The sequence below is a fragment of the Delphinapterus leucas genome, chromosome 18 (assembly GCF_059928025.1).
Source record: "Delphinapterus leucas isolate spDelLeu-1000000601 "Yukka" chromosome 18, BTC_Dleu_Yukka2, whole genome shotgun sequence".
In the NCBI taxonomy this organism is placed as follows: Eukaryota; Metazoa; Chordata; class Mammalia; order Artiodactyla; family Monodontidae; genus Delphinapterus; species Delphinapterus leucas.
In genome coordinates this window covers 73,484,699-73,510,362 of record NC_143146.1, presented here as the reverse complement: position 1 = coordinate 73,510,362, position 25,664 = coordinate 73,484,699, and the positions used below count along the sequence as shown (strand labels likewise).

Genomic DNA, 25,664 nt, shown 5'->3' with positions numbered 1-25,664 from the left:
CATGAATGAATGAGTAAGGGTTGGCTCTTTCCCCCACTAAACTTCAGAGAAGCAAACTGTGCTACAGGCCTAATGATAGGAATCTGATGTCCTGAATTCCAACCTGAGCCTCACACTCTAAAGAGCTTAATTTTATCATGGGGCTCAGAGAGTATGGAAGAGCAGAGCTGAGACAGAGGTGGGCCTTTATTTTGCTTTTTCCCTTTTGCTTCTTGGCAGAGAGTGGGGTTAAGAACATGAACGCTTCCCAGGTCTCATGTTGAATTTAATTGAAAGACTTTATATCAAAAATGTCCCTTCTGTGTCTGGGAAACAGTCATCTGATCATTGTTCTAGCTTTTGTTCTGAACACCCCACATTAGGGTTGAGATACTTTTTTTTTTTTTGGCCATGCGGCACGCAGGATCTTAGTTCCCCGACCAGGGATCGAACCCGCGCCCCCTACATTGAAAGTGCGGAGTCTTAACCGCTGGACCACCGGGAAATCCCAAGCGACGTTTTAACGATGCATTTGCCGTGTTCACCAGGTCAGAGGGAGGAAGAGGGTCTGCCATCTGTCCAGGGCCTGCTCTGGACATCAGGCAGGTATTCTGGGGCGGGGGGGGGAACCGTGCATGATGTCACTACACCAATGGCGCTGCTAGGCATTTGGGCAGATTATGCAAAAAGAAGCATAGCATTTCATCTGAAATGGTCTTACCCTTTTCAGTTTTCGGATAAAGAGAGTTAACAGGAGCCAGAAGAGGGTTGCAGCCACACAGGTACACGTCAGAGTGATCAGCTCCAGATTAGACTTGTCTGAGGTTCCTGGAGAGAGAAAAAACACCAAGAGGGCGTTAAAGAGCAACTCGCAAACTCCGGGTCTGTGATTTGACAGAAGAAGGTCGGTGACCTGGAATGCTTCATCAGAGTGCAGTCGGCTGACTGGAGCAGGAATCCGCTTCCAGGACAGAGCCTCTTACCTTCTCGGTCCGGCAGGGTCCGTGCTATTATCATCATAAACTTACGTGGAAACGAAAAGACTTTCCAGAAATTTTGCTGTTGGGTTTGCATACAGTCTCAGAAATAGAGGAGAAATTAACAATGGGAAAAAACATTAAGGCAGGAACAAAACCTCATTACAGCGCTAGATCTGGACTACATGAGATCTCCCTAATGGGTTTTAGAGGAAATTCTAAAGAAAAAGAAAAAAAAAAAAGACATAAGAAGTCTCCCTGGGGACTCACAAAATTCTTCAAAGTGGGTTTTCAAAATAAAAATACAACCCCAGGACTGTCACAATTGCCTGCTCACTCCTTTTGGAGCGGCCAGGCCAGCGCTTCGCAGTCCCGCTGTTCACATCTGGGGCTTCTCAACAGGCGGCCTGCAGGGCCGAGCTCAGCAGAGGTACCAGCTAGAGCCAGTTCTTCCCAATCACCTTATTTCCCAGAATGACACAGATCCAAAGCCGAGCACTGTTTCTCCATGACCAAAAAGAAAAGACCCAACGTAACCAAGAGAAGCTTCCAGAGAGGACGGTCTCTGGGATTTGTAAAGGAATGCTCCAGTGGGCCAGAACTGTGGTTCCCTGCTTCCTGATTCCAGTGGACACTTTCCCAGGAACTCTAAAGTGATGTTCCTTTCTTTGAACTTCATTAAAAGGAGATAAGAGTCTTAGTATTAAGTTAGGCCAAGATCAAGTGAAACGTATTCCTTTCAGAAATGGTGAGGGACTTCCCTGGCAGTCCAGTGGTTAGGACTCCATGCTTCCACTGCACGGGGCGGGGCTTCGATCCCTGGTCGGGGAACTAAGATCCTGCGTGCCGCGCCGCCCGGCCGAAAGAAGAGAAAAGAAAACGAACTGGTCATGTGTATGATGATACTTTTCATTGAGCGCTTCTTATGTGCGAAGTCCTCACATGTGCCTGGTGAATAGGGGCAAGGATATCTCCATTTCATGGATGACAGTTCTATCTGGTGGGCTCTTTGTTTTAACTCAACGAAGACGTGTTGAGTCCTGCCCCAGGCAAGGAGATGGGAAGGTGAATAAGGGAAAGCTGCTGTCACTCCCCAGGAGCTCACTCACAACCTAACCAGGAGGCTTAAGGCAAATACAAAGAAACTAGGTACAAAGAGTTTGGAGATGAGGGACACTAACGCCTTTTGGGAGAGGTGACATGTGAAATGGATTTTGACCTACAGGGATGAAGGCAGGGGAGGGCATTACAGGCAGAGGGAAGGGTATGTGTGAAGGCCCAGAATTGGGAAACAATAGGGCACTGACGGAGTATATAATGCAGGATGCGGGACGGGACCAGACCACAGGGAACTGTGAGCATCCCTGTGGTTTCAGCTCAGTGCTGTGGGCAGCTGCAGCCCGTGAAGGTTCTCTGCCCTCAACAGTAGCAAATACACAAGCTAAAACCGAGGCCGCTTCCCTCTTCTCCGTTCAGCCACCACATACCTACACTTCCTGTGGCCATTATCCTCACCACGGCTAGAGGGGAATCTGGCTTTTTCTCTCCATCCCCAAGTCCTGCTTCTTCTGCTTCCATGGCTCATGAAATTGTCACGCCCTGTCCTACCGCGTGATCACCACCTAAGTCCCCCTGAATGACCGCATCTCCTAACCAGCCTTGAGTCCCCAGTCTCTCCTCCGCTCCAGCCCGTGTCATCTTGCCAAATCACGGATTCCATCCTGGGACTCCTTAAATTCCACCATTGCTGCCCACCCTCAGCCCCGTCAGGATAGAAAGCCCAAGCCCTTAGGTCCTTTCTGCCCAACCTTGCCTGTTTCTTCAGCCTCATCTCCTGCTGCCCTCCCACGTGCTCTACATCAAAATACTTGTAGTTTCGTAAATAGACCAGCCCTTCTGCACCTCTGTGCTTTGGCCTTCGCCCTTTCTCTACCGGGATGTAGGCTTCCCAGGGCTGAGGTCACACCTTACTCATCTTTCTATCCCCACTCACCGAACTGGGTGAATAAGCGGATAAATCATACTTTGCTTTGTCTCCAGAGAGTTTCACGAAGCTTTCAATGGGTCCCGGGCCAAATTCCCTTTCACGTATATTCATCGGATAAACACACGGAACATCACCCGTGTCCCAGGCTCTGCTCTGAGTGCTGGTGTACGGTGGTAAGTGAAAGGGCACGGAATGGAGCTCACAGTCTGGTGTTCAGGTATGAACTGACGGGTGTGTTCAAAGCGCTGCGTGAAGCAGTGGAACGGAGGTCCTCTCGTTCACTGCTGCATCTCTGGTGTGGAGACGAGTGCCTAGCACGTAGCAGGTAGGCATCCTGAAAGTGCTGGGTGAGTGAGTGAGTGAATGAATTTGGATTCATTCGCTGCTGTGGCATCTTGCCGTCACTTTTCCCCTGAATCTCCTGAGACTGAGAAGTTTCAGTGACCACCTTTTCTCTCAGTACGTCCTCTTGATGGGAAAACCGTAAGCGCAAGTTTGTGAGTTTGGATTTCCTCCCCCGCAGTAAGAGGTTTAACGTTGCCTTGCTCTATTCACACATGCACGCACGCGCGCACTTCTTTGCTTATGCGGCAAATGCGTTTTGTGGAACCGAAAAACTGATTGGGACCTGCTCCAGGGCACAGTGGCCTGGGGCTCCTGGAGATGCTGAGAGCATCTTAAGACACGGCTCTGTCTGCATAAAGCCTCCGCAGAGGCCTCCTGCACGGAATGCCCTGGGAGAGACCCCCTCTCGTGGGAACTTTCCCACTGCATTCCCCGGGGCAGGAAGTTGACCCCCCGAAGTAATTCCACGGTCCTTACTCTGGCAGAATTCCCTGCAGTGGGAGCAAATGTGTTTGTGTGCACTTAGGCATTTAAGGAATCATCTCATTAAAGACATCTTCAAGATGAACGTTAATTAGAAGGGAAAGGTCTATTTTATGTTCTATTACGGTTGACTGAGAACTAAACTCATTCTGTAAGATGTAGTATCTAGGCTCTACCTCTATCTTGTCTGATAACTTGATCTCCATCTTTATTTGGAAAGTAACTATTAGGATAGTCTGCTATAGATTAATTTAAATCAGCAGCGTCTCTTCCCATCCAGCTCTTGGATGTGTTTTCAGAGGTCAGACATCTACACGCTGGCCAGACTACGGATTTGACAATACTAGGAGTTAGCACTGGATCTCAGGGACGTCCCTCCCGTCTGATGTGTGTGAGAGACCAGCACCAGGACATGGTACAAGGGTATCTTTATACGCGATAATGACAAGAAGGTGGCTGTTTCGAAAAGGTCAGGTATTTGTACCTCTTATTTCAGGTTGCTGACCTGGCTGCCCAGAACATTGCATGTCAGTTACCCTCCCAGGCTTCGTCCCATCCCTGCTGGGATAGGAAGGGCAGGTGCCAGACAGAGGAAGGGCTGATTTCTGAAGATGGTAATCCTCGTCTACAGTCTGTACAGCTGGGCGGTGTCTTGCCGTCCTGCCCTAGGCCTTTCTGCTAGTGATGGCAGCTCTGTCTGCATGGGGCCCAGGCTGTGTGATGTGGCAGCATCACACCAGCCCTGACATGTGGCTCTGAGTGGTACCAGACTACTTGAGTCAACAGGCAACAGAATCAGGCAGCTCAGCTCGTGCGGTATAACTGGGTGGTGCCTCCCAAGAAGTTGGGGAAACTCCCCAAGCAAAAGACCAGGGTCCCTGGCCCCAGGGCCTTCCTTAACTGCAGAAAAGGAAGTCTTTATGTGACCCTACAAGCAGCTATGTCTGAGGCCAAGGACTCTGTGCCCCAGCTTCCTCATCCCTAAGGTGTGTGACAAGAGCACCCCACCTTACGGGGAGATGGTTAAAACCAGTGTGAGCTGTTACTTTGAAGGCCTACCCCCAACGCCCGCCTTTTCCTTTTTTTCCCTTCTTATTACTTTCTGGACTTCAAGTGCAAGATCGTTTTCTTCATCCAAACACATCTCATATAACACAATTTATCTTTTCTTTCTAAAACGAATCAGACTTTGACCCAAGTACTGATCATTTTCTAGGAACAACTGCGTTACTTTCCCTGAGAAATTGGCCTGACGCTGCAGCCTGGCTTAGGAGTTATTCTCTGGTTCTGGCATTGTTTTAATTTGAGGTAACTGTTTATGTGGGTTTACTGCCCACGAAGCTATTAGGACACAGAGAGGAGGGTGTGTTTCTTGTTCATTTTGCGTCTTGAGCGCTGGCCTAGTGAAAGTCTCAATAAATATATATGGATGAAAAGAAAATCAGTACACCTAGACCTGGCCTCCCATGTGAGCAAGTCAAGCAGTGCTACCTCCTTTGATTTAAAATCCAGTAACCAGTAATCCAGTTAACCTTATTATGTAAGTCTCTAAGGTTTATTGGACATTAAAATTGGCCTTCATACTATTTATGAAGCTTTATAGGAATCTACATAGATTCGTGTACAGCCATCAACTTGGAATTCTTCTTAAGGACAGTGATTGTAGGCATACTCTATTCGGATTAAATCTGAAGTACATTTCGAGAGTAATTTTAAGTAAAGATACTTAAAATTGCTATCCTATCAGTTCTGTAATACATTTTTATCACAGGAAGTTAAATCCTTAGGTCAAAGAGGAATTTTGTGGTCCAGAACACCATTTGTGTGACTTACTGGCTAAGTCTAGAAAAACTATAATACAGAAAGTTTTGTTGAAATGGAATTTGGTTTATCATATTAACAAATGATAGTGTTAGCTAATATTGAAGAAGTTTTTATCATATGCCAGATATGGTGTTAAATGTGTTAATCCTTGCAACAACCCTATAAGGTTGGTATGCCATTATTCGCACCCATTTTGCAGATGAGCAAACTGAGGCTCCAGGAGGGAAGTCATTTGTCCAAGGTTGCACGGCTCACGAGCAGGGACGCACCTGGCTTCAGAGTGGGGCCTCTTCCCCACCAGGCTGAGAGGCAGGAGAGCAGAGTGGTTAAACAGGGATCCAGTTCTCTCAGCACTGCCTCTTCCGAGCTTTGTAACCCTGGACAGGGTCCTAACCCTCTCGGGGCCTCGGATTCTCACTTGTAAGTAGGAAAAAAAACCCTCATTGGATTGAAGGAGGCTAATGCATGTTATGTGCTTAAAACAGTGGACCACACAGTCCACAAGCATTAAGATGTTGTAATCGAATTCCATGACCATTTTTTGCATTCTTGATCAAGGCCAACTTTACGTCATTGCTTGGGTTTAATTACAAAGGCATGCACATCCCGCCCCCAGCCCTCCCATGTGAAATTAGTGAGCTGCCTGCTCAGCGGTCGGTCTCTCTCTGTTCTCTCCTGGGGAAACCCTTCTGAACTGCCAACACCCATGACGGGAGTGACATCAGTCACCAACAGCTTCGTGTCAATTAGTTTATCACATCCTCCCTAGTGCCAGGAGAGCCGGGGGAGAGAAGTGGGGGCACGCAGGCTTTAGGAAGAGAGGAGCTAAGGTAGGGGCAGTCAGAGATCAGAGGAGGCTCAGAAAGGAGAGATGCAAACTCAACGCTGGCCAAGCGCGATGAAAAAAGGCTGGATACCCAAGACAAGTCCCTTTTGAGCTCTTCTTACCCTTTACTCTTGGGACTTTGTTAAAGATGTTAAAGAACATAGTGTAACCTTCCTGCCATGTGAGTCCTTTCCTGAAACGTGTTAATGTGCGATTATTGTGGCACAAAATTTACAAATCACACCTGTGGTGCCACCTGAAGTATTCAGAGTGCCCTGAGGCAGTCTTGTGCTTTCCATGGTTTTTGCATCCATCAGCCTTCCTCAAAAAAATGTTAAAAATGGTAACTATTCTTCAAGTTGTTTTCTCCTGTGTGATTATAAATGATATTATAATGCTTTGGTATTATTTCAATAGCAAAGCCTAAATCTGTTAGAGGAATATATATATACACACACACACACACACACACACACATAGTGCTTATTACTAATAATGATAAAGTATAGTTTATTTTAAATCCTTGGATGAAAATGTGCCCCCATTGCACTGTAACGGTCCCGTTGAGTTCCACGGGCTATGGCGTGCTATGTTAATTTCAGAAATTATTTTGGTTAGTTACAGTTTTGTTGCTGTTGTTTTTAATATTAGAACTTCCCCTCTGAGCACTCCACGTATGCTCCTGAGCAGTCCAAACCAAACAAGACCTGTGATTATTTAAAGAAGCCACTTTGATTCCCCAGTCCGCTCATCCTTTTCAGATACAAAAATAACACATTGTTTTATCTATGAGTATAAGAATCCTTTTTCAAAGGAAATAAAAAGAGCAGACAGTTTCCTTCCTGGCTAATTTGTGAACCTCTTTAAATATGTTAAACATAGCCACAGACACAACTTATTTCCCTGGTTTCACTTCCTAAACTCAACCTGACAAGATAGGTCAGTGTGGAGGGTCTATACTGCATATATTAGGAAATCAAGTCTAAAGCTTTTTTACTTTTTTCTTTAAATTTATTTATTTATTTTTGTCTGTGAAGGGTCTTTGTTGCTGCACACTGGCTCTCTCTAGTTGTGGTGCGCGGGCGCTACTCTTCGTTGTGGTGCGCGGGCTTCTCATTGCCGTGCTGGTGGAGCACGGGCTCTAGGCGCGCAGGCTTCAGTAGTTGTGGAGCACGGGCTCTAGAGCGCAGGCTCAGTAGTTGTGGCGCACGGGCTTAGCTGCTCCGCGGCATGTGGGATCTTCCCAGACCAGGGCTTGAACCCGTGTCGCCAGCCCTTTAAATATTTGAAGAAAACAATCCTGTCCTCCCCACGTGGACTCATTTTTGGACTAAGCGTCCTCATTTCCTTGCGCTGTTTTATCGTTACCGTATTAGGATATGCCTTCGTTTGTTTATGCTTCCCTTAGAAATAGGTACAGATATTTCATGCGTGGCTTGATGATGGCTGATCAGGTAATTTCTCAGCTAACCACGGTTTTTCAGCAGAGAGGCTGGATACAGCCATCACTCTGAGAGCAGAGAAAGAGTTACAAAAGAGAGCAAAGGAGGAGACGGCAGAAAAACTATAAAAAGCAGACACAAGAACTCAAAACAGGGCTGTTGGGGGCAATAATGGGTGAAAAGAAGGAGTCATATGTATATAGTGTCTGCAGCTACCTTGCAGATTAGACTGTTTCTCTAAGTGACACTGAAGATTAATGCCCCGTGAGGAAAAAGAGATCATGAATCAAAAGTACCAGTTCCTCGGGGTCGGGGAGGGATGGATTGGGCGTTTGGGATTAGCAGATGCAAACTATTATATAGAGAATGGATAATCAACAAGGTCCTACTGCAGAGCACAGGGAACTATATTTAATATCCTGTGAGAAAGCAAAATGGACAAGAATATGAAAAAGAACGTATATGTATAACTGAATCACTTTGCTGTACGGTAGGATTAACACAACGTCGTAAATCAACTATACTTCAGTAAGATAAATTTAAAAACAAAAGTACCAATTCCTCAGAAAAGTCAATGGACCAGCCAATAGGAAATGGTTAGAATTGTTTAGATTCTGCCATTGCCAAGGGAGATATCAGCGTGGGAGGTCCAGAGCTGCCACATAACTCACTGTCTTCTTTCCTGCCCCATCCACTTGGCCAATCCAACATCCTGCAAGGCCTCCTTCAGAGGTCAAGTCACTCGCCATATCATTTTTGGCCTCTAGGAAGTCCTTTAGCCTTTATCAGCGGCACTGTGTAGTCTGTTTTATACAAACTAGGGTTTCTGTGTTACCCACAGGAGGAGCTCAAAATGTTCACTGATCTGGTTCTAACGGTTTCATGTTCCCCTTAATCGCCTTCCAACTAGGTTTTCAAAGCACAGAGAGGTTAGGGATCGTGACTTGCACGTCCATATCCTGCAGCGTCCTGGGCAAATATATAAGTGGTTGACTTAATTTAATTTGGCTTCTCTCTAATGCCCTCAACAATATAGTGATGTGTTTCTTTCTTCAGACATTCACTGGTGGTTTTCTAAAGAGATTAATCCAACGAACATTTCTCGAGTGCTCTGGACCGGGAGAGTGAATAATGCGCAATGATGAGCATTGTATTCAAGGTCCCTGCCAAGTGCTGTGGGAGCACGGGGTTCAGGGGGCACGGTGGTGAGACACGAGAGATGGGGTGTAGAGAAAGTGACCCAAGAGCGAAAGTGAATTTGAAAAGATGAGCAGGATTACTATATATAAAACAGGTAAACAACAAGGACCCGCTGCAGAGCACAGGGAACTCTACTCAGTATCTTGTAATAACCTATAATGGAAAAGAATCTGAAAAAGAATGTGTATAATGTATAACTGAATCACTTTGCTGTTCACTTAAAACTACCACAATGTAAATTAACTGTACTTCGGTAAAAGAGATAAAAAAAAAAATAAAAGGTGGGAGTAGGATTGTCTGGGGGAGAACAAGTTGGGAAGGAAGGCTGTTCAGACAAAGGGAAAACGACGTGTAAAGGGCACAGGACCAGGGGGAGTGCGGTGTGTTCTGGTTTAGTCCAGGTGGGGGGCCTGGGGCGTGTGAGGGGACGAGAGCTGAGGCTGGAGGAGGAGCGTGTGCGGGACCGAGTGTGCTGGGGTGAGGACGATGGTAACCACGAACCGCTGCAAGACTTCCTGCAGAAATTCTTACATATTCTGAAGTCTACTGGGGAGCATTTGCAAACAGGCTACTGAAGAAATTCCATCTCTTCACGTAAAACCTCAGCGAGCCATAGATGTGTATACATCTAAGAGGTGCCAATTGGAAGACTTTACGGTGCTATAAATGTTATGTTTTCTGGGGTGATTTTTGGCTTTGGAGAACTGAAACTGAGGTCTAATCTCTGTTCTAAATGGAAACCACATGGCCAGATTCCACGGTCGGATCAGGTCCCTTTAGGTTTTGCTGCTCAACAAAACTGTCTGAGGAAGCCCTTGGAATATTTTTCTTCCACGTGGTCTGTTTATCATGTGTTGCTTCTCTCTGAGAGTATTTTGCAGCCTACTTCGTGTTAAAAAACCAGTTTACGAAAACGGCGGGAAGAGCCGGCATATGTGTAACTGGTGGGAACTGGAAAAAGAATGGATAATTTCCAGTGTGTGGGGTTTTTTTCTCTCTACACCCGTCTTCTGCTTTCTTGGATTTCTTTCTCACAGGTGTGGCCACTCTGGTCATTCTCTGTGGGTCAGTGTCATGGCTCTGGCAGCAGCTGGCTCTCCTGTCTTCCGGGAACTACCGTCCCCCCACGGAGACTGTGTTCCGACGGTGGCCTGTGTCCTCACCGTCAGCCTCGCCAGGAGGGGGACCAGCCAGGCCTTCCCAGCGGGACGGGGAGGGGAAAAGGAGGTCAGGGAAAGGAACAGACTGGAGGGGCAGCGGGCCACTGGGAGGTGGACAGTTCAACAAACAGGGAAATAAGTGTCTGAGCAGCTTCTCGCGCTTTCTGAGCAGTTGTTTACCTTGCACGGTGAGGTATGCCGAACTCTCCACGGACCCCTTCTGGTTGGTGGCTTTGCAGTGATAGACACCTTCATCCTCTTCCGTGACTCTTTCAATAAACAGCGTGCTGCTTCCTGGTCCTAAAATAATTCCTGGGGAGCGAGAGATGTTTAGATGAGTAAGCCTGGATGACAAACCAAAACGGCCACTTCTGTACCACAGCCCTCTTCCTATCATTATGCCTCCAGACGAGGAAATCCAGGCTCTGGTTCACCTGGGCCAGGGCTGTGCATTTGTTTTCTCTCCTCCAGGCTTTTTCGTAGTACCTTCTATAGCTCTGCGCCCCTACTTGGGAGATGCAGATCTGACCCAGGCCAGAAAGAAATGAGATGGGGCTACCGCCCCCAACTTGAAAGAGCACATATCAAGGAGGTAGCATATCTAATAATAATAATAATAATAATAATAAACTACCATTTCCTCAATGCCCGCCGTGTGTCACGCAGGACCAACACCCCATTCCTATCTCGACAACCACCCTGTAAGGGGTTATCGTCTCCATCTTTCAAACGCGGACACTGAAGTTTGGGGAGGTTAAGGGACTCAACCGAGAGCGTGCAGTTTGATGGAAAGCACATTCGTGGCTCAGGGGTCAGAGCCCATCCCATTTCGTTCGTCACAGTGGTAAAGAGCTTGGGCTGGGCTTTAATCGAGGCCTCACCAGCACAGCTCTGTCACTTTAGGCCAGTTACTCACCTTCTGTTTCAGTTTCCTCAGTCTTACGATGACGGTGCAAGCAGTTCCTACTCAATCAACGGGAAAATGAATAGCAAGCGCCCAGCACATAGTAGGTGCTCAGTAAATGCAGGTTTAAGTATTACTGTGGAGCCGCTGCGAGGGAAGGAGCGTCCGGACCCAGCCGCTTCAGTAGCAAGTACTGTCCCCGTGTATTTGAGTACTGACTGGGCTTTAGTCTGTGGCAGAGACTTGGAGGGGTAGGGAGGGGCAGGCTAAGACACCGTGTCTGTCGAGGAGGGAAGATCAACTCATACCAAATACAACATACATACATACATATTCTCTCTCTCTCTCTCTCTCTCTCCTCTCTCTTCCTCCCTCCCTCCCTCCCCACCCCTCGACACACACACACACACACACACACACACACACACACACACCAGCAAACAGAAAATGTTTGATGCGTGAGAATAAATACATGTAGCACAGCGGACCCAATCAAATGTAAAGTGTGGCTGGGGAGGAGCTCAGTAAGAATAGGCCACTCAGGGAAGGCGTCATGGAGTATATGGGCCTTGAGCTGAGGTCAGGTTATCACAGGTGATGGGAGAAGGGGGGCCACTGAGAAAAGGCAAGACCCTGAAATGAGCACACACCAAGTGCTTGTTCCGGAATAAATTGAACCCGACCAGACCAGAGGCTGTATTTTGTTAGTTGAAATAGTTTGTATTCTCCTGATTATAAAAACTATATCTGATATAGAAAACTTGAGAAATACTGGAAAGCATAAAGAAAATGTGAAAAGACAGACAAACCTACAATCTCACCCCCAGTCAGTTCTCCTTTAGTTTTTTTAAAGTGGCCTTTTTTACACAGCTTGTTCATTGACATAATGACTATTTTTGAGGTCCACTGTGTACTGGACACTAGTCTAGATGCTGGTGATATGGTAAGAAGCAAGGCAAATGAGTCCTTGCCTGCAAAGGGCTTAAATTATAGTTTGGGAGAAGTACCAGTAAAGAATGTCATTTCAAGTAGCCATAACGTTTGTGAGGGAAATAGACCCGGTTAAGGAGGTCACAAGTTAAGGAGGGTGAAGAAGCTGCCTTAGATGGGGTGTTCTGAGGAGACTCTGAGCACGTGACGTTTTGAGCAGAGACCCGGGAGGTGCGCAGGGGTGAGCAGGTGAGGACCTGGAAAAGGGCATTCTAGGCACAGGGAGTAACAAATACAAAGCCCGTGGGGCAGGAAGGAGCTTGTTTAGGGAAAGATACAGTGGCTTTGTCCAGGGGTGACTGTGTTTGTTGGAAGTGGTAGGGATTGGTGGCGCTGGGGATCTTTTGAAGGCTTGCTTATGGGTTAGCATGTGGTACATGAAAAAGAGAAATAAAAGTCTGGCTTCAGGGTTGATCGTTTGAACAGCTGGGAGGGTGGTGGTACCCTTCCTGGGGGGGAGCAGCTTTGAGGGAGAAAAATCAACAGTTCTGTTCTGTTTCGTGAGGTTTCATTGGGGGCCCAGGGAGGAGGTCGGGGTTAGAGCTGGCTGCAGGGACTCAACATTCGGGAGTCATGGAAAGCCAGGGGAATGGAAACAAAGCTCATGGGAAGTGAGTCCGGAGAGAGACGACAGCTGGCCTGAAGGCTGAGCCCCGGGAAATTAGAGAAAGAGGAAGCAGCAGGGATTGAGAAGGAGTAGCCCAGGAGGTTGCAAGAAAACCAGGAGAGCGTGATTCCTAGAACCAAGGAGAGAGCTTGGTTGAGAAGGGCGACGAGCTACGTTCGGTGCAGCTGAGAGACTACGAAGAAGGGAGATCACAGACCACTGGGTTTGGCAATGAGCCGTTTCAGTGACATCTGGGAACAGAAGCATGAGGACTGTCACTTAGAGACAGGAGGTGATGGAGGAGAGACGGCTAGGGGGTTACTGTCAGGAGGGTAGCTGGAGACCAGCACGAGGTCAAGGAATGAATTCGTTTTTGAAATGTGAAACTTTACAGCATGTTTACGTGCTGATAGGAATAATCTGAGATGGGGGGGGGAGAGAGAGAGAGAACGAGAGAGAGAGAGAGAGAGAGAGAGAGAACGAGAGAGAGAGAGAACGAGAGAGAGCGAGAGAGAGAGAGAGAACGAGAGAGAGAACAAGAACAGAAGGAACAGTACCAGGAGTGGATTCTTAAAGAAGTGAGAGGGGATGGAACTCAGTGGCTGAACTGGCCTTGGATAGGAATCGGGACAGTTCATTCAACTTAACAGGAAGAATGGCAGAGCGTAAAGGGACATAGACTGGACAATTTGGTGATACATTTTCTCAATAAACAAGAGGTACGCATCTGTTGAAACTGAGGAGGAGGTAAATTTGGAGGTTTGAAGCGAGAGAAGAACGTGTGAAATAGTGTGCTGGGAGAGAGGAAACAAGTCCAGTAGTGAAATGTTGGTAAGATTTCTCCTAATGCTTATACAAATTTAAATACTGACCCCACCCCCCCCAATATCATAGCATAAGTTATTCCCCATGTTCTTACATGCTTTGAATATAGTCATTCATCGTATGCATGTACCCTAATGATTGGTGTTAGGTTATATCTAATTGCTCATAACTATAAATAATAGTGCAATGACATCTTTAAGCATAAAGATTTTTCTGAATTTCAGATTATTTCCTTAGGAGAGATTTCCAGAAACAGATCTATTAGGTCAAAAGCTCTTGATTCATATAATCAAACTGCCCTCCAAAAAGATAACACCAGTCAAAGCTTCTACCAGCAGAGGATAAGAGACTGTTTCATCACTTTCCTACCAGTAGCATCTAAAAAATAGAAAACATAAAACTTTGTTGATTTGATAGAGTAAAATGATGGTTGTCTTAATTTGTATCTTTTCGGAACATTCTTTCATGTGTTTCTTAGCCGTTTTTATTTTCAAAGCACCTGTTTTGTGTAGTTGACTGGAAAAGGTGAGTTCAGATTGAGGAGAGCTTTGAAATCCTGGCTGAGGAGTTTCCATTCAATGGAGAAGGAAAGAGAGGGTCACAAAGATTTTTGAGGGAAATGACCTAATGAGAGCAATGTTTAAGGAAGTTTAGTCTAGAAGGAGAATGCAGGATGGACTGGAATGAGGAAAAAGTGGTATCTGGAAGTCCAGCTCAGCAGTGGCAATTCAGGCAAGGAGTGATGAGGCTCCAAGTGTGGACGGTGGGAAAGGAAGTGGACGGGGGAGAGATGGAAACAGACGCTTTGTAGAAACAAGCCACAGAAATTGGTGCTTTATTGGATCCAGGAATAGACAGAGATGAGTCCAGGATGGTTCTGGAAAAAAACATGAGAGCTCTGCCCTGTAACCTTGGCTAGATCATTTAATCCCTGTGGGGCGGTTTCCCCATCTGTAAAACAAACAAAAAACCCCTGCTTTATCTATTTCATGGTATTGCTATGAGGATCAACAGAAATAATTTCAGTGAAAGCTTTGAAGCTTTGAAAAGTGCAAGATATGGTATAAGTGGCGCTCCCAGAAAGTGAAAGTGTGGCTGGAGAGTGGGTGATCGGGGCAATGAACGTTTGGAAGAGCAGCGATCTGGCTGCCCACCGTGGTCTCCACTGCAGCTGACCTGAGCCTCAACCAAGTTTCTATCACTCAGATCCCAAACTAAGGCTAACGGCATGATCAAGTAAAGTCAAAGGACTTGGATTTCACCCAAGGAGACAGATGTGTAATTGTAGAGGTGAGAGGATGGTGCCAGGGATGCTGAGGGGCTGACATCATCTGGCCCAGTTCCCTCTTCCCATCACGTGGAGGAGAGATGGGGTGAGAGTGTCCAAAATCAACAAGCACAGCTCTTCTTTCTGACTTGGCCTCACTCTGCACAGCAACAAAGGCACAGACCTGGATACGGCGTCATCAGACCCCTGAGAAACCTCGTCACGCTTCTCTCATTCTCCACTCTCGCTACTTATTTCCCTTCTCACATAAATAGGCCAGTTAATCCCCTTATTATTTTTCCCCATTCATCAAATCTTCTGCCCATACTTAAACTAGGGGAGACAACTATAGTTCTTTTTTTTTTTTAAGTCTTTATTGAATTTGTTACAACATTGCTTCTGTTTTATGTTTGGGCCGGGGGGCACGTGGGATCTTAACTCCCCGACCGGAGATCGAACCCACATCCCCTGCATTGCAAGGTGAAGTCTTAACTACTGGACCATCAGGGAAGTCCGTCCCCTAGTTTCTTTAATGCCTTAACCTGTTGCTACCTTGATGCAACCTGTTCACTATGATACAGGCTCTGGTCTACCAGTGGAGCTCACCTTTTAAGGAGGGCTCTCTTTTTAGTTTTGAATTTTTTCATTGTAATTTCAAAGATTTTAAGAGTGCAGAAAAAATATAACCCATGTGGCTCACCATTAAGAGAGCCAGATGTCAGCGTTTTGCCATATTTGCTTTAGGCCCCTCTCTCTTTTTTTTGACGTGTTAATTTAATTTTAAAATTTTTATTGGAGTATAGTTGATTTACAGTGTTGTGTTAGTTTCTGCTGTACGGCAAAATGATTCAGTTATACATATATCCACTCTTTTGAAGATTCTTTTCCCATATAGGTCATTACAGAGTATTGCGTAGAGTTCCCTGTGCTACACAGTAGGTTCTTATTAGTTATCTATTTTATACATACTAGTGTGTATATGTCAATCCCAGTCTCCCAATTTATCCCTCCCCCCTTTCCCCGTTGGTAACCATAAGTTTGTTTTCTACATCTGTGACTCTATTACTGTTTTGTAAATAAGTTCATTTGTACCATTTTTTTTAGATTCCTCATAAGCGATATCATATGATGTCTGTCTGTCTGACTGACTTCACTCACTATGACAATCTCTAGGTCCATCCACGTTGCTGCAAAAATTTATAGATACTTTCCCCCTTCTCCTCCCTCTCTCCAAAGCTACCACTATGCTAAAGTTGGTGCACCTCATTCTCATGTTTTTGTACTTTGTCTACATATTGATGGATGTGTATCTCTACAGAATATATAATATTGTTTTGTGGGTTTTAAAATTCCAAATAAATTGTGTCATATGGTACATATCCTTTTTTAACTTGGATTTCTTTTCTATTCAACAGTGTTTTAATATTTATCCTTGTTGATACATGTAGATGGAGTTCACTTCACTGACATGTAATATTCCATTGTATTAAAAAGCCACAGATTTTTGTTTTTTTATCCACCTCTCTCCTATACGGTAGTTAGGTAGTTTCCACTTTTTTTTGATGTTACAAAGAAGGCCACAATGCACATCTGATACAGCTATGTGTACCTTGTTATGCAGTATCTCCTGGTACTGGGTTATAGGATATACCCATTTTCAACTCTACCAAGTATTACAAAATTGTCTTCCAAAATATACCAATTTACACTTTAACCAGCAATGAGTAAGTGCTCCCCTTTCCCATTACTCACCAGTATTTGGCGTTATCAGGTGTTTTAACTGATGGCAAAATTTTGGGTGTGAAGTGACGTCCCTGATTACTAGTTAGGTGGGACATCTTTTTCCATCTTGGTTGGCCATTCAGGCTTCTTTTCCTGTGAATTGCCTGTTCGTGTCCTTTGCACATTTTCCTATTAGCCTATTTGTTTTGTTCTCAATGATTTTAGGGTTCTTTATATGTTTTGGATCCTGAGCCCTTGTTAAATATGTTACAAGTCTTCCCCATTCTATGAACCGTCTTTGAAACTTTGTTTATGGTGAATTTTTTTTTTTTTTTTTTTTCTGTACGCGGGCCTCTCACTGTTGTGGCCTCTCCCGTTGCGGAGCACAGGCTCCGGACGCGCAGGCCCAGTGACCATGGCTCACGGGTCCAGCCGCTCCGCGGCATGTGGGATCTTCCCGGACCGGGGCACAAACCCGCGTCCCCTGCATCGGCAGGTGGATTCTCAACCACTGCGCCACCAGGGAAGCCCCTATGGTGAATTTTTAATTCAAAAGCTTTTAGAATCTTAATGCAGTCAAATTTATCAATCTGTTATCCTTTGTGCTTTTTGTTACTTGTTAAAGAAATATTTCCTATTCTGATTTTCCTATTCTGTTTATAGTCCTATAAACTATTCATTCCCCTTATATACTTTCTTCCCCAAAAAATCTGATTAAAGAATTTTGCCTTTTCTCACTTAGGTGTTTAATACATCTAGATTTTCTTTTGGAGAAGGGTATGTTTATTGCGTGAGGTAAGAATCTAACTTTTAGGGCTTCCCTGGTGGCGCAGTGGTTGGGAGTCCGCCTGCCGATGCAGGGGACACGGGTTCGTGCCCCGGTCCGCGAGGATCCCACATGCCGCAGAGCGGCTGGGCCCGTGAGCCATGGCCGCTGAGCCTGCGCGTCCGGAGCCTGTGCTCCGCAACGGGAGAGGCCCCAGCAGTGACAGGCCCGTGTACTGCAAAGGAAAAAAAAAAAAAAAAAAGGAATCTAACTTTTACTGTATAAATAGCCAATTATGCCAGCTTCACTTAAGGAATAATCTGTTCTTCTCCCACTGAGTTGTGGTGCCAGCTCTGTCAGATACTCAGTGTCCATATATTTGTGGTTCTGTTTTTAGGCTCTCTATTTGTTCACAATGACCTATTTATCTGTCCCACATGAGTTAAACCATGATTAACTTATGATTGCTTGATAACACAACTTGATATTTGGTATGAGATGATCCCTTTTTCAAAATTGTCTTGGACCTTTACACTTCAATATGGATTTCAGGTTTAGCTTGTCAAGTTCTGTAAAAAGCACTGTTGGAATGTTGATGGGAATTCCACTGAATTTATGTAGTAATTTGGGGGAAATTGTCATATTTATTTTTAGGTCGAAACATGAAATTGTCAATATTTTGACCTATAAAATGGCTCAAAAATGGTTCGACTTGATAATAAACATTCCCATCTAAGAATACCAAATATCTTTGCGTTACTTAGGTCATCTTTTATGTCATTTGACAGCTTTAGGATTTTCTCTTTAAATATATTGTTCTTCAATTATATTTATTCCTTGATAACATAATTTTTGTTATTATGCAAAATGGCATTGGGTTCTTTTTTTTTTTAAACATCTTTATTGGAGTGTAATTGCTTTACAATGGTGTGTTAGTTTCTGCTTTATAACAAAGTGAATCAGCTATACATATACATATATCCCCATATCGTACTGGGTTCTTTGAAGAGTCACTTTATCTGAATTTCGTCTTTCCCCTTTGGGTGTTAGTTATTAGAACAAGTAGAACTCATAAACGTGATGCTCTGCTTTGTGTTGCTGAGGTAATTTAATTGTAGGCCTGCTGCCTTCCAGATGGATCACCTAAATAATTTCCAACCACAAAAATCATGACAGTTCCCACGGAAACTTACAATTTATCATGATCAAAACTCTTCTTCACCCATCAAAGTCCAATTCAAATGACATTTCCTCCCTGAAGCCTCCCTTGATTACCTCAGTCAGAGGTGCTAATTTGTATCTGACGGAATTTTATGCCATTCACGTTGCATATTTTTGAGTTGACTTTGTACCTATTATGTGTAAGTTTTTCAAAGGTAAGGACTAAGTTTTACTCACTTCCCTTTTCTTTAGAATATAACAAAATGTCTGGCTCATGGTAGGGAATGAGTGTTACGTTTAGGAAAAGAAAGTAATTTTTGTTATGATAGTCTTGGCTCACCGGCTAAATGATAAATGCTTTGAAGTCGGCATGTGATAAGTTCTCAATAAACGGCAGCTATGAGGATGATGTAGGCAGCTCTAGGTGCACAGTAAATAATCATACCTTTAGACTGGCAGCTCTTAAAGGAATTCAGTAGCTGAGAGCTGTATCTGAATTAAGGATCAGAAGAGCGAAAATATAGATTCAGGATGGTCGAAGGTGACCCAAGAAAACTAGCGATAGGATGTCTGATTGATTTCCCGCAAACAACACAAAGGAGATAGTACATATCCAGTCAAACTTTGGAGGCTGGAAAACTATGTCTGGGGAAGAGAAATCCAAGCTTAGTAAATTTTAAAGGCTGACGAAAGCCGGGAATGAAGAATGATGGGCTCATCAAATAGCACTAAAAAGATGAAGGAGTCCTATGTTTTCAAATGGTCACCGTACAGCTTCTTCCTTCTTTATTGAGAATTTCACTCTAAGATCAAGCCTTGTGGCAAAGCCTTTACAGATGTAAGAAAAAAAAAAAGTTGGTAAAGTATGGAATAATCTGAGACATGGTGAAAAGCAGCCTTATAATAATGTGCTAAGTTGTAAGAGAGTTGTGAGATGTTTAAAACATATGGTCTAAAGGGGATCTGATGGGCGATGTGATCTGTGGTGAGACTCTTTGCTCTATAGCCTTGAAAAAGACAGAGAAAGAAGAGAAGCTCTTAGAAAAGAATGAGATTAAGGACAGTGATGAACAAGCTGTATAATATTCCTCTCCATGCAACCACTGAATAAGGGAAAAGGCATAAACAAAGGTTCTTTCCTTTGAGATAAGGTCTATTGCTTCACTAGTTTAACTTCCAAAAGTGGGTTATGATAACAGAATAGTTTCTAAACGCTCTTAAGAAATTGTAAACCAGTTGAATTGAAGGGGTTGTGGTTGAAGTGAGCACCCTGAAACTATGCCAAAAACACATGTATTTCTAAACACTTAAAAGTGAAAAGCATTTTTTTGCCCTTTCACTGTGAACTTTACTATTGTTCCAATGAAGTAGTTCAAGATGATTTGGGCACTTAAAAAACATGTCAAGTGGTGCTAACTCTACAGTTATTAGCTATAAAACCTTGACTATTCACTATTTATGTCTATAAATTATACACACATGCACTCATCCCCGCCCCAATAAATTCTTGTGGTATGTTCAGATTGGCCATAGCCCCTTCCATGAGGTTGGATGAATTTGTACTGCAGGATACAGCCATTCACCTAAAGTGGCCTTTCTGTGGATAGTAAAGTAGCGTTTCTATGACCATTTTAAGGCAGGAAATAATACGGCACTGCACAAGAGGTTAAAGTCAAGAAGGTATTTTTCCATCGTTAGGAGAATAGCTAAATAAATTATGGGAACACATACTACGTTATAGTGTATGCCTGCTTAAAAAAATGAGGCAGACAATAGGTACAGACATAGAAAGATCTCCAGGATATATCGTGATAAAAGCAAGTCATAAAACAAAACACGGAGTATGAGCTCAACTCAAACTTATCTTAGAGATGCTGGCTTTCCCATATAGCCCTACTGTAACCCATTATCTTATTTTGTTCGTCACAGTAGTTAGCACTATCTGATTGTATGCTGTAGGCTTATAGTTTTGTTTGTTAAATTTATTACCTGTACTTTCCCATTAGAATGGAAATTCAAGGTCCCTGTTTTGTTTCCAGCACCTGGTATACTCCTGGCACAGAGCTGGCTCTCAGTGAACAGCTGTTGAATGAATGAATGAACCCCATCTATCATTTGCCTCACATATATCTGTGTCCCACATTTGCATATATACACATATGTAGGTAAAAAATGGAAAAATCTTTGATGAAATACACATGAAACAGTTATGTGTCCATTCCCCATAAGGGAAATTTTTACAGCTTATTCTATTTTGGTACTATGTGAGCTTTTAAAATGAAAACGTACTCATGTATTACTTATTAAAATAAATAACAGTAGTTTTAATAATGAAATTGTAGGCCTCTTTACCATCAACAAAGAGCCACTGAATGAACGTTGAAAAGCTCTGTGGATCCAAAGACTTACATATTTGCAAAACTTTATAATATTGACTATGTATAGAATGATAAAATATTTTTGAAGAAAAGCAGATCTATGCTTCACAACAATTTACAGTTGTGGGTTAAAGCAATAAAAGGACAAACCAAAACCTATTCCTTCAGGAGACCGGCGAGAGGGAGCAAGGGAGAGAGGGAGAGGGATCTTAGAAGCAGATTATGCAAAAATCAAGCTTTGACTGAATGTGGGTGGAGGAGGAATGAATTTACCTGATTTAACTTTTTCAGCAGCAATTTAGTGATGGGCTGAGTTCACAGATGAGCTGATCTGGGAATGTATTTGTTGGCATATTTTCCTTAATTGAACCGGGCAGAGTGGTGACCCCAGCTGCATTGCTATGTGTCACTTTAGATCCTGGTTAAGCTGTTTCAAGTTTGTCCTTGGGGGGGGGGAGGAGGGGTTTCCATGCAAATGCTGAACTTGTGAGATAGAAAAACCTCATCTCATTATTTTGCCAAGAGATGGAGGAGAAAACTTATCCAGGTAGTGTCTGAGTTTTCTTTCTTTAGTCACCCAGGCTTCAATGTAAGCAGGAAATTGTGGATTGGGGATGGAGACCCGCTTCCACTCCAAGAGCCCAGACCATGGCTCTTAGTTTTGGAGTTAGTGACTTTGGACAGGGCACAGCCCCTGCTGGTCTCTGGGAACACTCCTGGGAGAGTCTGCCCTTGCCCTCCCCCTCCCCCATCCCTATCCATCTTTATTTCTCTCTTGTTTTTCTTGCTCTCCCTTCCTTTTTCTCTGCTACTGGTCTCTCAAACATCGACTGCTCTTCAGACAAAACAAGCTGCTGATCGTGGCCATGCTCAAAGTACAGTTCCATGTGTCACAAGAGGTCATAGAAAAGGTCAAAAGAGGAGGTGAATTCACAGTCAGAAGGGAAGAGCCTTAAGGGGTATGAGGTTTCCGTTTGAGGTGACGCGAAAGTTCTGAAACTAGACACTGGTGATGGGTGCAGGGCATTGTTAAAATACTTACTGCCACTGAATTGTGCACTTTTAATGGGTAAAATGGTAAAATTTATGTGTATTTTGCCACAATTTGTTTTAAAAAGGGAGAGGATCTTTCTAAAGCGATGCCCACATTTACAAGTTCTCTCCCATTTCTTATGTTCTAAATTTTTCATTTGAACATTCAAGAGGGCTTCTAAAAAGGCACCCAACCAAACGTAAACAACTTGCAGGGGACCTTGTCGTTTATATGAACGAGTCTGTGCCGGCTTATGTGTGACCCCTCAGCTGGGTCTTGCTGTGGCTGACAGCTTTTGGGAGGCTTTTCTGGGCTGAATGGGGATGAGGATAATAGGCTGGAAAAGGCATCCAAGTAGTTTTCTTTGGGCAAAGCATTAGGATGTGATACGATGCTATGTATGTACATGTAAGACCTAAATACGGTGGAACTTGACGATAAAGAGAGAGATTTGGGGGTGTCAGGATTGAGTCTCCATAAATAACTTCTACTGATTTCCAGTACAAAACGGGCCTCTACTCACGGGTTACTTTTCTGGATGTAAACCGTACGGCTCCACTGCCCTACATGCGTCAGTCCCACCAAACCAGCCAAGCATTAGCAAGTAATCGCAGGAAGTAATTCTCCAGTCTTTCAGCAGGTTAGAGCTGAGGCTAGGGTCAGGGGTCCTCTTGTCTGGGTTGGGCTAGTAGCTCTGAACTCTGGCAGTGCCAACCAACGAACTGCTATTACCCCAACTCCAATCCCCCCTTAATTCCACTCCTTTTCCCCTCACCTTCTAAATGGAAGTTTATCCTTAGAAAAGAGCTGAGCCTCGGTTCTATGCTATGTTCAGGGTGTCCTTCACGCTTACGTTGCTCTCACAGATACAACTAAACCTTGAGATATTCTGGCAGAAGAGTTTTGGATGAAGAGCTACCGGGGTATCTACTAGTGAAGCTTGGCCCTTCTTGGTCTGGGTACCTAGAACCCCTTACCTTAAAGACACAGATGGAAGAGGAAGGGATGACGTGATTGGCTGATGAGCCGATCACGTGAGCACATTGCCTCAGTGCATGATGGGAATGATAAAACAGAGCAGCCCACTCAGCTCCCCCTGTGCTGCCCTGTGTGTACCTGGGATGTGTATACTCATTTCTTTCCTGCAATGTCTCTTAATCTATTTTGCACCATAAGGGTACATTTCATGAGAAAGAAAAGGCAATTACTATTCAAGTTTTGCAAAAGGTTAATTGACATTTCTGAATTTTATTATTCTAGGAAATCATGCAAAAATAGCCTGAGAGTGACGGTCAGTTTGTCATCCCGGGGCATCAACATCCTCATTGATCTTTCTCCTCTGCTCTTCCTCAGGATCTTTCTCAGATCTATGAAAACCACTTGACACTTCAGGTGTAATTCTGTCCCCCAGGTACTAGGACAGTAGGTCACCTTGATCTGAATATGCGCTTACAGGTACAGATATTTGGTGTCAGTGACACAGTGACGACAGGAAAGATGCCCCTTTCAGATCCTTAGATAAATAGTCCTAGTGACCAAGATCTCACTTAGGAAGGAACATTGAGAGTGAGACGGAATTAATTCTTTCGAGATGGAATTAATTCTTCCTAAATTCTTTGTGGTTCCAACCCTACTGCTTTAATCTTAAAATATTCTGAAAATGTCTTGCTGTTCTAGAAATTTCGATGACGGTTTCTTGGGCTTTACTAAAAACATCTCAGGTCAGTATTGCCTTCTGTTCTCTGAAATATTTTCAGAGAGGAAGGGTATACTTTTTTCAGCAGTTGAATGGCTTTTGTCAGGAACCCCGTTTTCTCTGTACCCCCATCTGGGAGATGGTTTGTGCATGCATCAGTGTAGACCTAAGCTGGACCCACCTCCTGCCACCTCTGCTTTGCAAACTGATCTTGATTCCTTACAGTGTCACTACGAACTCAGTGGCCAACAGCCCCACTTGCTGTGCTTACTCAGCTCTGTCACAGCTTTAAACATTTTAGGACCTCACTGGAGAATCTGGGAAGAGTGTGAGCTAGAAAGGTGACGTTTTTGATCATTTTGGGGGAACTGCCAGTCCCTTGGGCAGGTGGCTGGAGGAGTTACGAAGACACTCCGGGGAGTCAGAGGTTCTCCAGGGTGACTTTATTCCATTGTTCCAAATCCTTAAAATGGTCAGCCTGACAGAAAGAATGTTTCTTAAAGAAGCTTTCCTGTCTGTCTACCCCTAAGAATCAAACCATACTCAAAGCAGCCACTGTCATGGAATCTGTCTCCAACTTAGAGCTCTCATGGTGCTTTTCTGGTACTGGTCATTTCACATTTTCCTTTCATGTCTGGTCCTTTATATTATACTCACTTTAGTGGCTCCGTTCTCTTTTAACCTGTCTCTTCAAAGTAAATATGTCTCAAATCACCTCCCTCTTTCAACACTTTGCACCCTATCAGTCCCTCCTAATCGTTCCCAGTCCTTTACTTGGGTCTAATCTGGAGGTTCTCCTACCTTTTATCACTCTTTGCGTATTTTCTCTTATTTCCTCCTTATCTCTCTTCCATTCGATGTATTCCACTAAGAATGAATGATTGAGAACCTACTGTACACTCAGTGTTGAAGCAGGAAAATTAAAGTACAAAGGATGTATTTTTTCAATTATCTAATGTATTAAAGATCTTTTAGTCCTGTGATGGAGCCACATTTTCTACCTGTCCCATTTATTAATTCACCTTATTCAATTTTTAGGCTCATTAACTCTGCTGCCCATTGTCCTGATGATAGTAAGTTAGGACACACATGGCTGGTGCCTGAAGAAGCTGTGTTCACTTAAAGACGTACACTAACTGATTACCTTAGATATTTGCTTATTCAGATTTTCATTTTCTTGTTCACTGCTGTATTTGCAGAGCCTTGCACAGCACCGGACACAAAATAGTGCCTTAATGATGTCTCCTGAATGAATAAAAGACTGTGGGGCTGATATGGAATGAATTCTGGACCTTTTAAAACTAACTGGATTTTGGTTCAAAATAATTTTTAATTTTATATATGGCATGTCCACTTCTTTAAAATGCTTTGAATATTTTAATATGCTTTACTTTTTTTCTTTTTTTGCTGTACGCGGGCCTCTCACTCTTGTGGCCTCTCCCATTGCGGAGCACAGGCTCTGGACGCGCAGGCCAAGCGGCCGTGGCTCACGGGCCCAGCCGCTCCGCGGCATGTGGGATCTTCCCGGACCGGGGCACGAACCCGCGTCCCCTGCATCGGCAGGCGGACTCTCAACCACTGCGCCACCAGGGAAGCCCTATGCTTTACATTTTTAAAAATAAAATTTTAAAAATAAACTACAGTTTTTATAGCTTAATCTTTAAGGGTTGGAAATGAGAAAATATTCATTGCTTTAAATGCTTGTTAATGCCCACGAGGTCATTTAAAACTAGTGTCTGTTCTCTCCTGAGTGATGGGAACTAGCGTTTAGCTCCACGTGCTCTGCGTTCAGAGTTGCTCTTCTGGTTTAAACCTTGGTCTGCTACCCACTAACCCTATGACCTGGAGCCACTTATTTCCCTTCTGTTTCTGCCTCCTCATCCCATAGCCTGTCAAACAGGCACAGTAATTTAGCAAACCTCATAGAACTGTTCGGAGGAGTAAACAAACTAACATTAGTAAGGAGCTTAGAATAGTACGGCCACCTAACGAGAGTGTGCAGAGTCAGAACAGACCTGGAAATGCAGTCGATAACAGCACCTACCTCAGATGACAGTCGTGGAAAGTATCAATAAACGAGACATTTGTAAAA

General features: G+C 44.1%; 1 protein-coding gene across 1 annotated transcript in view; it reads right to left on the bottom strand.

Moving 5' to 3' along the window:
- FLT1 (fms related receptor tyrosine kinase 1) overlaps nt 1-25,664 on the bottom strand; it is a 171,296-nt gene that overhangs the window by 39,594 nt on the left and 106,038 nt on the right. The window contains exons 15-16 of the mRNA XM_022574557.3: nt 10,404-10,535; nt 701-807 (exon numbers count right to left, since the gene is read on the bottom strand). Coding sequence (XP_022430265.1) covers nt 701-807; nt 10,404-10,535 — 239 coding nt within the window. The remainder of the gene's footprint in view (nt 1-700; nt 808-10,403; nt 10,536-25,664) is intronic.